Source organism: Pagrus pagrus (assembly GCF_965226575.1).
Source record: "Pagrus pagrus genome assembly, chromosome: 5".
In the NCBI taxonomy this organism is placed as follows: Eukaryota; Metazoa; Chordata; class Actinopteri; order Spariformes; family Sparidae; genus Pagrus; species Pagrus pagrus.
This window is the reverse complement of record NC_140189.1, coordinates 16835322-16849515: the sequence shown is the minus strand read 5'-3', so window position 1 is coordinate 16849515 and position 14194 is coordinate 16835322. Positions and strand designations below refer to the sequence as shown.

The following is a 14194-nucleotide window of genomic DNA, read 5'->3' as shown; positions in this document are numbered from 1 at the left end:
CAATGTGATCAATCAATCTCTCTCGGGGCTTAATCAGATCAGATCCCAACACATCTCATCGACCTGATGATGGTTCAAACACTCATTAAACTCATTAACTGTGGCCTTTTCTGCGTGAAGCTTATTGAGCCTGATATTACATTTCATAAAGATATAATTAATTCCTCTGATGTTAGCAGAGCAATTCTATATTTCAGGTGAGGAGGAGAGAAGAACACTCAGTATCCGTAAATGACATGCAGAACATAGTTTTGACTCTCCACCCAAAACTGGGGGTGTCACTTGGGTGAACTAATGAAAAAAATAAATATCCAGCTGGATACCAGATTTGATGCCTTGTAAGTTTGAGCTTATTATCACTGAGCCTCAGAATTTTCCCATGTCCTCCTTCAAAGCGACACTCAGCAAATGAAAGCCCATTATACTGCATCCATCTGCCCATTATTGTTTCCTACAATTGTAGCAGGGAACAATTCTCATGACGCCATCCTTGAGCATCCTCCACTCCCCGAGCCCTTTGTTTCATTCTCAGATCTGACCGTTTTTCAGTCACCCCCATACCGAGCCGACCTCCGTTAATTGTTCTCTACCTCTGATGATGATTCTCACAGTGCTATCCTAAGCAGCCACATGTTTGTGAGAGCTTAGAAAATGAACAGTGTGTGCGCGCGTGCTTGTGGACGCGAGTGTGTTCGTTCGCTCAAGGGGAATGCGAGCTTTGACTTCTTGCTAATTACCCAGCATGCTCTCTGTTCTGTGGTTAATTGTCCAGGTCCTCTTTTTCTCTCAATGGGGAACAGGGTTGGAAAGGAGTGAAAACACATCCTCCCCTCCTCTCGCTGTCCGTCTTCTAATCTATAGCCTCCCTCCGCGTCGGCCATACCTTTCTTATGTCACTTTTGCCCCTCCAGGATGCAAATGAAATGTCTGGTATCACTTACGGAGCAATCTCGTGAAAGAAAACCCGCATAATTTTTTATTGTTTGTGCGTGGGTGGCCAACTCTGTCTGAGTCGGTGCAAAATGTGTGCCGGTGTGTGAGCGCTTGTTCTGAGTGTTTATGTGTGCACGCCGCATGTGTAAGACAGGATGCATGACAGCAAGGTAGCATTGGTTCGACTTGAGGGGTGGGGGGGCGTGAAGGGTTTGGTGGGGGCTGCTGCTACTGGCAGGGGAAGGAGGAGGAAGGGTGGGGGTCTCTGTCAGCTCCCTCTAATTATGTGTGACGTTTCCATGCTGGACCACTGTCAAAAATCCCACAATATTCACACACAAATACACAGGCACACACACAAGCAAACACACACCCCAGCCTAATGATACAGAGTTGTGATTGCCGGCTGCCTGCTATGATAGAACCCCTCCATGGTCCTCCGCAACATAAATCAATGTCAATTACCTCCCCAGAGCACATTAGACACTTTCCATTTCTACTCGTAATTAGTATGGCCCATAGACATATTCCCATCCCACACCAAGCTCACAGTGGAGCTTCTGCACACAAACAACAAAGCCGGGGAATGAAATGAATTCAGTGCCCACGTTCAAACGCATACCAGCACATTAAATCGTATACATTGTGTCCCGCGGAATGCAAGCAATTCACCCGCTCACCCTCTCCTTGCATTCACACGCACATTAGGGGCACTGTAATTAATTACCGCTGGCCTTGCCATCACAGAGCACGGCTGTGAAAATGAGTCGAAGCGAACGCACATGCTGCTTGACCTTGGAGTGTGTGTGTTTGCGCGTATACACGTGCATAGATTTATGAACGCATATTAAAATTGATGGCTGTGACACTGAGAGGCTGGTATTTTTAGACGATAACCTCATATTTCTTTGCGTGCCATCTCATTGCGTTCTTTCAGCCTCTATCTGTCTAGAAGGTTTCCCCCCCACCCACCCTTTTTTTTCTCTTTCCCCTATTTTCCTCGGTGTCACGCAGCGTACCTGACAGGTAAAGAGGGAGGAGGGAGGAGAGAAGAGCTGGAGTAAGAAAAAAGGGAAGAATCCAGCAGGAAAGCAATCCAACAATCAGTGGCATGAGATGATGAGAGAGCGAAAGAGAGAAATAGAGCACAGACTGGCTGAATAATTGATAGTGAGTGGAACGGTGCTCCCCAACCAAATCTCCATCCTCTGAGCACATCACCTGTTTTCACCAACTGTTTTTAGACGAGCAGACACATGTACAGGCACGCTGTTATGAAACAGCAGTTATTAAAGACATCAAAAGGATGGGAGACCACGCAGCAAAGTGCTGTTAAGCACTATTTTAAATAGCAATCATCACATCCAGCTGCAGCAGTGGGTTATTACTGGTCCTACTAGCCTAGTCTGAATAAAAGAGACAGTGAGAAATAGCAGAGCACTGACACACATTTGTGCACACACATGTTTGTGTTGCTTAATGTCTGAGGACTCCATCTGACTTTGCACCAGAGGTGAGTCACATAGCGTGGACCAGAGGCAGATCTGAGTCACGAATGTGGTGGTTTTTAGACTCCACTTGACTCCACTTGACAAAGAAGCAACTTGAACTTCAGCCATTTAATTTGGAGTGGTGTCTTCCAAAAGCCCAAGGATGAAAAATTCAGTCAAAGAAAAAAAAAGTGTTCAGAAGGTTGACTCTTAATTTTCATGACAGCAGGTGGCCTTTGAATCAATTCAACTGCTGCTTGTCGTGTTGGGCAAACAGGTGGTAAAAGGTAGGTGCAGCAGTGCTTACAAGCAGTCAGGCAAAACATGACATCTTGCCACATTCAGATATAAAAGTGTGCTGTAGCCAATGATGAGACAGTTTGACCCAAAGTCAAAAATACTTATTTTTCCTCTTACCTGTAGTACCAGTATTTATTAGTCTAGAGTGCTTTGGTGTGAATTGCCGAATTCTGGAGAAATGGCCCATAGATGTGTCTGCTTTCTCTCGAATACAATGAAAGTATATGGCACTCAAACTCAAAGCACCATGAAAATGCATTTGAAATGCAACTCAACTTGTATGACTCATTTTATTTCAAAAATAAAAAAAACATGTTAAGAATGCTGCCTGGTGGAAACCCTGGAACAATTCTGGGCAAAACTTAGAAAATAAGACCCAAGTTGCTCAACCATCAGAGCATTCCCTACATCATTACTGAAGCAAGGCCCCAGCCCTCAGAAAGAGTTTTGTAGAAGACCAGAAAAAATGTCCTCGCTTTGCAGAGATGTCCTCAGCCCCAAGGTCAGAAACTCACAAAGATAGAACTACCAGAGCACCTCCACCTACGCGCACACTCACAAACACACAAACAAGCGAGTTCCTCAAAGCCAGGAGACAAAAACTCCCTCTCCTCAGTCATCTTTGTGCCAATAGTGTGACCTCGCCTCCTCTGATCTGTCATACTCACCTGAGGGCTTTCTTCTGTCGTACCACCTGGTGTCTGTGTAGGGGCAGCTCCACACTCCCCATGGGTGTTATGAGTGTGTTGCAAAAAATGTCATGAAGGTGTGACAAAAGTTTTACTTACTTTGTCCTTGAAAAGTTCCTTCGAGCGCAGTCTTTCATTTTCACCATGGCATCGTCGTCCCTTGAAGGTCAGATCAGAGAAGGAGTCGGAAAGGAAGGAGGGAGGGGAATCTTTTCGGGAATGAATGGAGACATGAGTGGAGTAGCACTAGGGTGAAGAAAAATGATAGCAAGGGCACTGGGAAGAAGAGGGGAGGGAGGGAGGTGCATCGGGTGAGCAGGTGCAGCGATAGCAGAGGATAATGGGTAATATGAGCAAAGGGATGATGGTTCAAATCCTTCTATTATCCTCTCTCTGAGCTCTGACCCTACCAGGGCAATGAGGACAGGAAAGGGGGACAGCAGGGATTCTGTGCAGCCATTGAGAGCAGAAACGAGGCACATCATAAGTAGAGTGAACAGGGCCGAAGCGAGGGAAGAGGGAAAAAAAAGCGAGTAGAGCAGGTGGAGGTTAAAAAGAGACTTTGGACTGGAACGGGCTGAATTGGAGACACAATCAGTTCAAGGGTGTTTAAACCCATATGTCAGGAAGGGTTCATAGGGAAGAGAAATTGGACACAAGCTTGCACATATGTGACCCTGTCATCTGGACTGTAGATTGGTGTTGTGTGTCCGCTCCAATATTTACCTTCCAACAGAGCCTCTTATTTCAGCACCAGTATCGGATAATAACACGAAACCTTTAAATCATCTGTCGGTACACGTGGAATGACCTCTCCCCACCTGTTTCTTCTCCTCAGGCACTTCTTGTTCAAGACGTCGTCAGGGACCACCCCCCTCTTCAGTAGCTCCTCCCCCGGGTACCCTCTGACGTCTGGTACGGTGTACTCTCCGCCCCCTCGCCTGCTGCCCAGAAACACCTTCTCCCGCTCCGCCTTCAAGCTAAAGAAGCCGTCCAAGTACTGCAGCTGGAAATGTGCTGCGGTGACAGCCATCGCAGCTGCTGCCCTGCTGGCCATCCTACTGTCCTACTTCATCGGTAAGCGAACACGCACCACGTATTATTCATGAGGAGGATTAATTACACTTTGTTTTAATTAGAGAGCTTTCTTTTGATGCTGGCCAGTAAAATGATGGAGAAGTGAACCAGAGTGTGAATTCACATGCTTAGTCACACATAAAAATCATTTTTTTCAGGTTTGTTTGTTTTGCTGTGACCCGCATTAGATTAACGTTGCTCTTATTTGTATTCAACGCATACCACCATGAAAAAGTGTCGAGCTAGGGGCCCGTTAAATATAAAGCAGAGTCTCAAGGTTTGAGCTTTGTCACTATAGCATCACGCTGTACTGTCAGACTCAGCAGGAGTCCGGGCCTCCACTCAGCATCAGTAAACAGCCAGTCAGACATACAGGAAGATACACAAACGGCAAAATACTGCAGCTGTTTCCTTGAGCGAGTATCACTCAAGGTAGGAATCCTAACACACCCACCAGGGAAGTGGATGTTTTTTCTCTGATCTGTATCCAGTGCGCTATAGTTATACTTAAAGGAGCGGCAGATACTCAGAGGAGAGCACTTACCGAGCACCTGAGGACAAGATTTTGATGGCTACAGGTGGATCTGAGAGACAGAGCGTTGCGTGGAGTGTGTGGGTGTATGTGCGTGGGTGTGGATTTTATTCCTTCTTGACCCCGTTTGCCGGACAAGAGAGCGCAGACCTGTGTGTCTGTGTGTTTGTGTGTGAGGACAAAAGAAAGAGGAGGAACAGAGAATGTATGTATGTTTGAATGTGTGTGTGTCTTTTTTTAGTGTGTGAGGAGGCAGATGTGTCACTGAGCCCTTGATTGGCCTCAGACCCTAGAGACCAGAGTCAACAGATGGGGGGATCTTAGGAAGCAGTGGCATCAGCAGAAAGAGCAACCCTCTTAACACCTCTACATACATTATTAATGCAATTTTACATTATTTATATATATCTATATATATATATATCTATATGTATATATATATAGATAGATAGATAGATATATAGATAGTATAGATATATATCCATCCATAGTTAAGTGAATATGAATATGAATATGAATATTGCACTTTATGCACCTCAGTTTGCATCCAAGTTGCACACCAACATGTGCACTGAGGTCCGTGCCTGTGTGCAAGTGTTCATGTTTGCGTGTGCACACACCTTTGTGTGTCCCCTCGGACTGCCCTTGAGACCGGTGTGTGTGCGTCCTTCCAGAGCAGATCAAGGCCCCTCGCCTGGGGCACGCAGACAGATCCACCCTCTCCTGAGCTTTACACGGTCACACTGCGCTGGACAGCCACATATGGAGCTCCCACACAGCAGCGGGGAGAGGAAGGAAGGGAGGCCACAACCGCCGCAAAAGTTCACCACACCTCCCCGCAGACACTTGAGGGCAGGGATGTAATGGAGAGCAAAAGTGACCAAAACCTCAGTTTATCTGTCTTATTTTGTCAACAGCGTTGAGCTCACTTTGGGCTTTGATGACATTAATTTGTTTTCATACAAGAACACACAATTTAATTATATTAAGTTAAATTAGGAAGGAATTGGTAAAATAATAATAAAAAAGGTCCATTATGAGAACATAATTGCTGCCATATACACATTTTTTTTTTTACCGCTACATCAGTGTTAGTGCGCCATCTGGGTACTTGCCAGATACAACTTGTTTACAATAGTGCCTGTCTGTCTTAATAATTGGTAGCATTAGCTTATTAGCCTCACTGAGAAATTACTTTATTTATAGGTGTTCGTAGCTGGTATCACAATACAGTGTGATTTTACTGTAAAATGTTGCATTTTTTGAATGGAGTTCTGTGAGTGGGAGCAAGAGTTGCTAATAACTTTCCCTTAAAGCTCCACTTTCTTTGTTTTATTGCGTGCCAAACGTGAGTGCTTTAGCGACAAATTTAATTATGCAACTGGCTATAATTCGGTAAGCAGAACAAGGCTGGAATTATACTTTATTGTTATTATTGCTTTTGCTAACTGTAGGGCCCCCTTTTTCAGCTGTTGCAAGGAAATGTTTTGCTCTGGTTTTTTCTCTGTGCTGAACAGAGCTGTAGCGGTGCTGCCAAGCCTGAAACCCTTGTGTTTACCTAGCTTTTTGTAGCGTTAATCGTGCAGCGAGTTTCAGTCGGAAGAGTTCACTGCTCATAAGGGGGATTTTGTGCTACCTTGTTTGTGTGTTGTGTAGGTGTGTGTGGGAGCCCAGTGCTCACTGGGGGGATTGCGCAGAGCACCCAGAGCCATGCAGCGTGAAGAGGACCCCTCTGAGGCGTCCGCCCAAGAGCCCGCTCATAAATTACACCCGGACACATGTGCCTGAACAGCACTTTTTCTTTTTGTGTGTGTGTCTGTGTGTGAGTGCTCTTTCCCCAAGAACAACCTACGAGATTCGAGCGCGACAATGTGCGCGTCTGATGGCGGGGCTTTGAGGGCGTGCCGGCCTTCAAATGCATTTTTTCTTCTTTGTTATTTTTCAAGACCATAAATAAAGCTTCAGAAAACCGCTCGACAATCTTCCACAAACACACACGTATGCATGCACGCTGAGAACCTTTTAGAAAGGCGAGGCTCAGCATGCTTCAGGACCACGCTAGACGCTATCTCTTTGAAGCTTTTTCACTGTGTCCTACTGTTAGAATGGAGCCATGGGGTTGAGATAAGCACACACACACACACACACATACACACACACACAGATGCACAAGGAACAAACATACGCAGCTGCGTCTCTGTGCATTTCTGCACGTAAATGTGTGTTTGCAGGAGTTTAAGAGAGTTCATTTGTATGTGAGGACAGACAGACGCGTTTTCAGTTAAAGCGTTTGGCTCCCAACTCCAGCGGAGTATGGCCTCCTCCTTACGTGTGAAGGAATGACTGAACGGATGGAGGGAGGAGGATAAACGAGAGTGCTTGTTCTTCATTCCCCCGGCGTCTTGTTTGCTTGCTCCGCATGGAGCATCAGAGCCAAAGGAGAGGTGGTTGCTAGGATACAGGTGAACGGTTGGCATACAGGAGGGAAGACAGGTCCGTCATTGTGAGCGGCAAACCTGGAGAGAGCGAGATAGGGGGAGGCGAGGGGAGAGGAGAAAAGAAAAGGGGTGGAATAGAGTTGGAGCAGAGAGGGCAGAGGGGAAGAAGGGAGATGCGTCACTGTCAGCATGTAGCCAGAACATAAAGGGGTGAGGAAAAGGAGGATAGATGAGTGGCGAGACGGAGGAGAGGGGGGCTGAGGCTGATATGTCACTGTCGGCTCCGTAAGGGATGAGAGCGCGAGATTGTTTGCGCTCGCCGAGAAAAGAGGGGGAGCCGACGGGGGAGGAGGAGCGGGAGTGACAGGACAGCCAGGTGTGGAGAGGAGAAACTGAGGGGAGGCAGGGGGAGGAGAGATGAAGGAGACCGTGGCCTCCTGAGGTTCTGTCACCTGGAATATCTGTGGGACTAATGTCTCCTAATTGATCACAGCGAGCCGAGAACAGAGGGAGTGTGACAGAGAAAGGAGAGGACGGAGAGAGGCTGTGGAGGACAAGAACACGGGGATGATGCCTAAAGAAGTTGGACAGGATGAAACAAGAAGAAGGATGTAAGCCTCGGAGGACAGAACATGCACAGAGAGAGAAATAGCAGACAGAATAAGAGATGCATCGTGGTTAGTAAGGAGAGGAGAGGCTGGGTTGAAATGTAGATGAAAGATCGAGGACATGTCAGACACACACACACACATACACACACATGCACAGACACAGGTGTGCCCTTGACTGCAATGAGTAAACTTGCTAGCGGGCGCTTGTGTCACCTTTGCAGGGGTGTTTCGTGTGAATGTGTGCGTGTGTGTGATGGCTGAATTTGTCGGGCACAGTAGCATACTCCACATGGTATTGTCACCACTGATGAATGAGAGTGCACACACACACACATGCATGCGCACACACACACACACAATGTATTTTTAGTCTCAGCTCCCCTGTCTGTTGATTAAACAGACACACACACCCACACACACACACACACAAACACTGTCATCGAGTGTGACCTTCATGCCTCTAAGCCGACCACTTTCCATCCATCATTGCTGTCTCGCTGTTCCAGACTGATCACAATCGCTTACTGCCCATTCTTCCCGGTTATAAGTGTCTCACTTCAGTGCAGTCATATCACTGCTCCCTTACATAATAACATGTTAATGATTTTTACCGTCCAGAGATTCATAGCTCTGCTAAACTATTGTAGGTGTTATTCCAATCAAAGTGGTTTGTTTGGTTGTTTGTTTCGAAGTTGTAAAAGTAATTAGTAAAAGCTGGAGGGGCATGCAGGCATTAAAGGAGCAATACGTAAGAATTTTAGTTTCAAACATTCAAAAAATATCAACAGAATGTGATGAAATAACAGTTTTAAAGATATCTGCTGAAGTTAGCATGCTTACCAGCTATCCCTGGACTGAAAACCTTTCTCCCAGCATGTCCAAAGGTGTAAACACCCACACTCCCCCAGTGGTATGGCTAGCTGCATAGCTAACTGAGCTAACAAGCTAACAGTAGCTACAGTCATAGATGTATGACCTGAACACAGTAAGCAGCAGTTAGCAGTTACTCTGGTGATATGCTGCCCCTATTTGTTGAGTATGAATTTGACAGGTGGCCAATTCTTACATTTTGCATCTTTCATTGTAAAACAGCACCTCTTCATGCTAATGCCACGGGCTGTAACAACCGATCGCAAATGGGAGCCAAATTTTAAAAAGCAAAACCTGACCTCAAAACAAATCTTCTTAATACAGTGGTTCCCATCTTATTTTGCTTTTGACCCTTTAAAGCAAAGCAATTTCTCCTCTGTGAGTTTATTTATTTATTTATTTCGGCATGTTATTAGACAGTCATCATCACACATCATCTTAGTTAAAAATCAGGTAGTACACATGGCCGAAAGGGAAAGCGGGAGAAGCAGATGCTTATCTAGTCCCGCCCCCGTTGCCCACAGAATACATTATTTCCACAAGTTATATTTCTTTTGTATTTTGACGTACATGTTACAGCAGCATGCAGTGAACAGAGCTGCAGTCCAGCTCTAGACAGTCAACAGAGTCAGTTGAATTCTTCACAGAAGTGGATATTTGTACTTTTCAGTGTCAGCTATTGTTTGGGTACAGTTGGTACTTGTTTAGTCTTCCCTGTAGTCTCAACATAGCGTTTGCTGATTCCTGCCTCTGACCTTTACCAGACTCTCTTGTTGGTTCAGTTTATAACGATCAATAATCATATTTACATACTTTTTTTTGAAAACACTCAGATTTGCAGATTTTTTGATTTCCTCATCAAGATTATTCCATTGTCTGACACCCATGACCGACATGGTAAAAGACTTTAATGTAGTTCGTACCTTTCTCTTTCTGAAAACAAAGTTCCCTCTCAGATTGTGTCCCTCCTGTCTATGTAGGAATAGTGTTTGTAAGTTGTGAGGGAGGCTTTTGTTGGCAGCCTTGTACATCATTTGTACTGTGCGGTAGTTTATTAAATCAGGTAATTTGAGTAATTTTGATTTGATATATAATTGATTGGTGTGTTCCCTGTAGTTGGCAAAATGTAGAATTCTCAAAGCCTTTTTTTGAAGCATTAGCAGGGGATGTGTGTTACCTTTATACGTGTGTCCCCAGACCTCTGCACAGTATTGTAGGTGTGGAGAGACTAGTGCACAGTACAACAGATATAGTGCTTTTTGATTAAGTAGTTTCTGCGCTTTCCAAAGTATGGACACACTCCTGGCAAGTTTGCTTTTTAAGTGTTTAATGTGGGTTTTCCAATTTAACCTGTCATCGATAGTCACCCCCAACACTTTGTATTCATTGACCCTTTCGATATTCACTCCATTGACTTGAATGTTAATACTCTTGTTGTGGCCCTTCTTCCCATATAGCATGTATTTAGTTTTCTCTAGATTTAGTGATAGTTTATTTATATTGAACCACAAGTGGAGCTTGGCCATTTCATTATTGACTGTTTCCACTAATTGGTTCAAATCGTTCCCCGAACAAAAAATATTTGTATCATCTGCGAATAATATTAATTTCAAAATATTGGTTACTTTGTATATATCATTTATATATAGTATAAACAGCTTTGGACCCAGTACCGACCCCTGCGGGACCCCACAGACTATCTCCAAACAAGTTGATGAGTTCTCTCCCATTTTAACATATTGGGATCTCTTGTGTAGGTAGCTCTTGACCCACGTCAACACTATGCCTCTAACACCATATCTTTCCAGTTTAGCTACCAAAATATCATGGTTAATTGTGTCAAATGCCTTTTTTAGATCTATAAAGATTCCTATTGAGTGTAATTTTTGGTCAATAGCATCAGTGATGAATTCCACAGATTCCGTTAGAGCTAGAGCAGTTGAGTGTTTCGTTCTGAATCCATATTGGCTATCGTATAATAGATTATGTTTGTTGATAAAGCTATCTAGTCTATTGTTAAATAATTTCTCTAGGATTTTAGACAGTTGCGGCAGTATTGAGACTGGTCTGTAATTTGTAAATTCATGTATATCACCTTTCTTGTACAGTGGGACCACTTTTGCAACTTTCATTTTGGTAGGAAATACTCCAGTTTGGAATGACAGGTTGCAGATATATGTGAGAGGTGAAATGATTCCATCTAAAACTGTCTTTATTAGCTTCATGTCGAGGTCATTGACATCAGTGGATGTTTTGGATACGCATTTGTTGACCAGGTGTCTAATCTCTGTGTCCTTCACTGGTGTGAGAAACATTGTGCTGGGATTTCTGCCTCTCTCCTTATCAAAGTGGTCCCAGTGTAGGGGTGAGTCAGGAATGTCCTTGGCTAGATCTGGCCCCACATTAACAAAGAAGTTGTTGAATCTTTCTGCTATGATTTCCATATTGTCTTCTTTCATATTATTATCCTTAAAGTAGGGAGGGTAGCTGGGTTTTGAGTTTTTGTTCTTGATCACATCATTTAGAATATCCCATAGTTTTTTGGTATAGTTCCTGTTTTCTGCTAGTAGATTACTGTAATATTCTTTTTTGTGATTATTTAGGATATTATTTAGTTTGTTTCTGTATCGTTTGTATCTCATTTCTGCCTGGTCCGTCCTTAATGTTATGTATTGTCTGTACAGGGTGTTTTTCTTCTTGCAGGCATTTATCAATGTTTTTGTCAGCCAAGGTTTCATGTCTTTGCTCTGTTTAGTTTTTCTTTTTTCTACCGGACAGTGCTTGTCATACAATGTTTTAAATATATGCAAAAAGGCATCATATGCATCATTCACATCTGTTGTATTGTAAACACTGCTCCAGTTTTGCCTTATTAATTCATTTTTTAGTGTATTCAATCCTTTGTCATTCCTAACCCTTCTATACGTACAGTTGGTCTGTATTCTTCTCACAGTGTGTTTCCAGTCATAGATAGCAAAGATTGGTAGGTGGTCACTTATGTCATTTATCAGTAGTCCGCTTGTTATGTCGTTCCCCATAATATTAGTGAAAATGTTATCGATTAAAGTGGCACTGTGGGTAGTGATTCTACTTGGTCGTGTAATGAGAGGTTGTAGGCCCATCGAATACATCGTATTGGTAAACTCATCTATCATCGTATTATTTTTTGGGTTAAGTAGGTCAATATTTACATCACCACAGATGAATACCCTCTTTTGGCTAGTTTCTGAGAATATCCCACCCACACATTCATTGAAATCATCTATCTTGGAGTCTGGTGCTTTGTAAACACAACTTATCAATATATTTCTACCTTTTGCAATACAGATTTCAATTGTCACACATTCCATTAAATATTCAACAGCTATAGACATATTTTGTACCGTCTCGAACTTGATGTTATTGTCAATGAAAAGGGCCACTCCACCTCCACCTTTGTTTCTTCTGTTCACACAAACAAGCTTATATCCTTCCAGGCAAAAATCTGCGCCTTTGTCTTCATTAATCCATGTTTCCGACACCGCAATGATGTTGAAAGGATTTTTGAAGTGGTGTAGGTATTCCTTGATGTGGTCAAAGTTGGTATATAGACTCCGGCTATTAAAGTGAATGAGAGACAGTTTCCCCTCCATCTCAATGCTCCCATTGTATTTCTCATCCGTGTAGTATTGGCATTTCTCAGTCATGTTACAGTAGAAGTGATTTTCCGGGTCAATTCCTTCATTCGGGTCTGTTAAGGTGTGTTTCACATGTTGATGTGTTATCAGCTCCACATTTTCATGTGTGGCAATCCTCTCTGTTATATTCATTGTCTTTTTGTACTGTGTAAGAACCCTTAACCTTTGTTGCTCTGTAGTTATGGAGAGATCGTCAGCCATACCTTAATTGTTGAATTTGTCCAGTTCTTCCTCACTCCTGATTTGCATTATTTTGACGTCTTCTGGTGAAGATCCATTCATTTTGATGTAGATTCTGCAGTTCGCCGTCCAGGTGTGTTGGATCTTGCCTCCTTTCTTCAGTTGTCGAGCTTTTCTGGCGATGCTCGCATTCTTTCTGGTGAGATTCTCGTTGATGTAGACGTCCGAGCCTTTGAGCTTCCTGCCCTGCTTCAGCAGTGCTGTCTTGTAAAGAGAGCATTCAACCAAACAGACATTCCCTTCTTGGGTTTGAATAGTTTCTTGGAAAGAATACAGAGGTGAAATGAAAAGTTATGCATTTTTTCTTTGAGAAATTCATTTGAACAGTTTTCAGAGGCTTCAAGAGGTAAAACTAATCATTGTTAATATTTCTTTTTAAGCATCTTTCAGCCTTTCAGACTTGTCTCGGGGGGGTCTCAACCTCTAGTTTGGAAAATCACTGCCTGACATACTTCTGGAAAAAGAAATTAAATTGAAAGTTTAGGAGGAAAAAATGTTTTTTCATTTTCTTATTTTTGGCATTTTGAAGTAAAACTGATGTCTACACGCAACACGTTATCTCAGGTCATGTCTATGAGCTGCAACCTGTTGCTCCAGAGAGAGATCTTCCCTTCTTGGATGTTTTTTTGAAGACTCTGAGAGGTGAACTCGAGATCAAACAAAAAACAAGTTTTAGGAGCAGCAATGTGTTTTTTCCCTTCCTTTCTGTCTTATTAATCATCTCTGGATTCCTCAGTTTTATCTTGCAACACCATGGGGGGTCCTAACCCAGGGTTTGAGAACCACTGCCTTAGTAACAGAAAGTGAAGAGAAAACAGGGAGAAAATGCAAATGTGTTGCCAATTATGTATGAAAGTTTTGAACTTTTTCGGAATATTGTTGATTTCTTTTATTGATTGATTCTCCCCCGTATTTTAATAGTCAGAGAAAAACATAAAAAAAAAAATAGTGAGTCCTTGAGTATGCCTCCTGGCTGCTTCAGTTGTCGGACCTGCAGGTCTCTCGACGTGGCTACCTTCCAAACCCAGCTCCTTGACCCCAAAGTCCCCTCTCACTCTGCATGTGGCTTCCCTTCTGCTGATCTGCGGCAGAACAGCTAGAGGTCAGGATGTGTCGCTCATGCCAGCGTGTGCGTGTGTGTTTGTGTGTGTCCGTATACATTTGTTGTGTGTGTGTGCTGAGGTGAGGGCACGGTTGGGCATATGGTGAATGCAGGAACCTGGGCATAAGGATCAGACGTGGAGCGTGTGTCTGTAGCAGCAGGGCCTGTCGTACTGATAAAGGTTAGGATCTTACCACACGCTGCCAGTCCAGGAAAAGGGCAGGGCATGGCCAGG

At 43.6% G+C, this 14194-nt stretch overlaps 1 protein-coding gene across 6 annotated transcripts in view; it reads left to right on the top strand.

The window, feature by feature from the left end:
* Positions 1–14194, top strand: part of tenm2a (teneurin transmembrane protein 2a) — a 233315-nt gene that overhangs the window by 177467 nt on the left and 41654 nt on the right. For all 6 annotated transcript variants that reach the window (XM_084352211.1, XM_084352212.1, XM_084352210.1 and 3 more), the window contains one exon: positions 4251–4489. In XM_084352211.1, coding sequence (XP_084208337.1) covers positions 4251–4489 — 239 coding nt within the window. The remainder of the gene's footprint in view (positions 1–4250; positions 4490–14194) is intronic.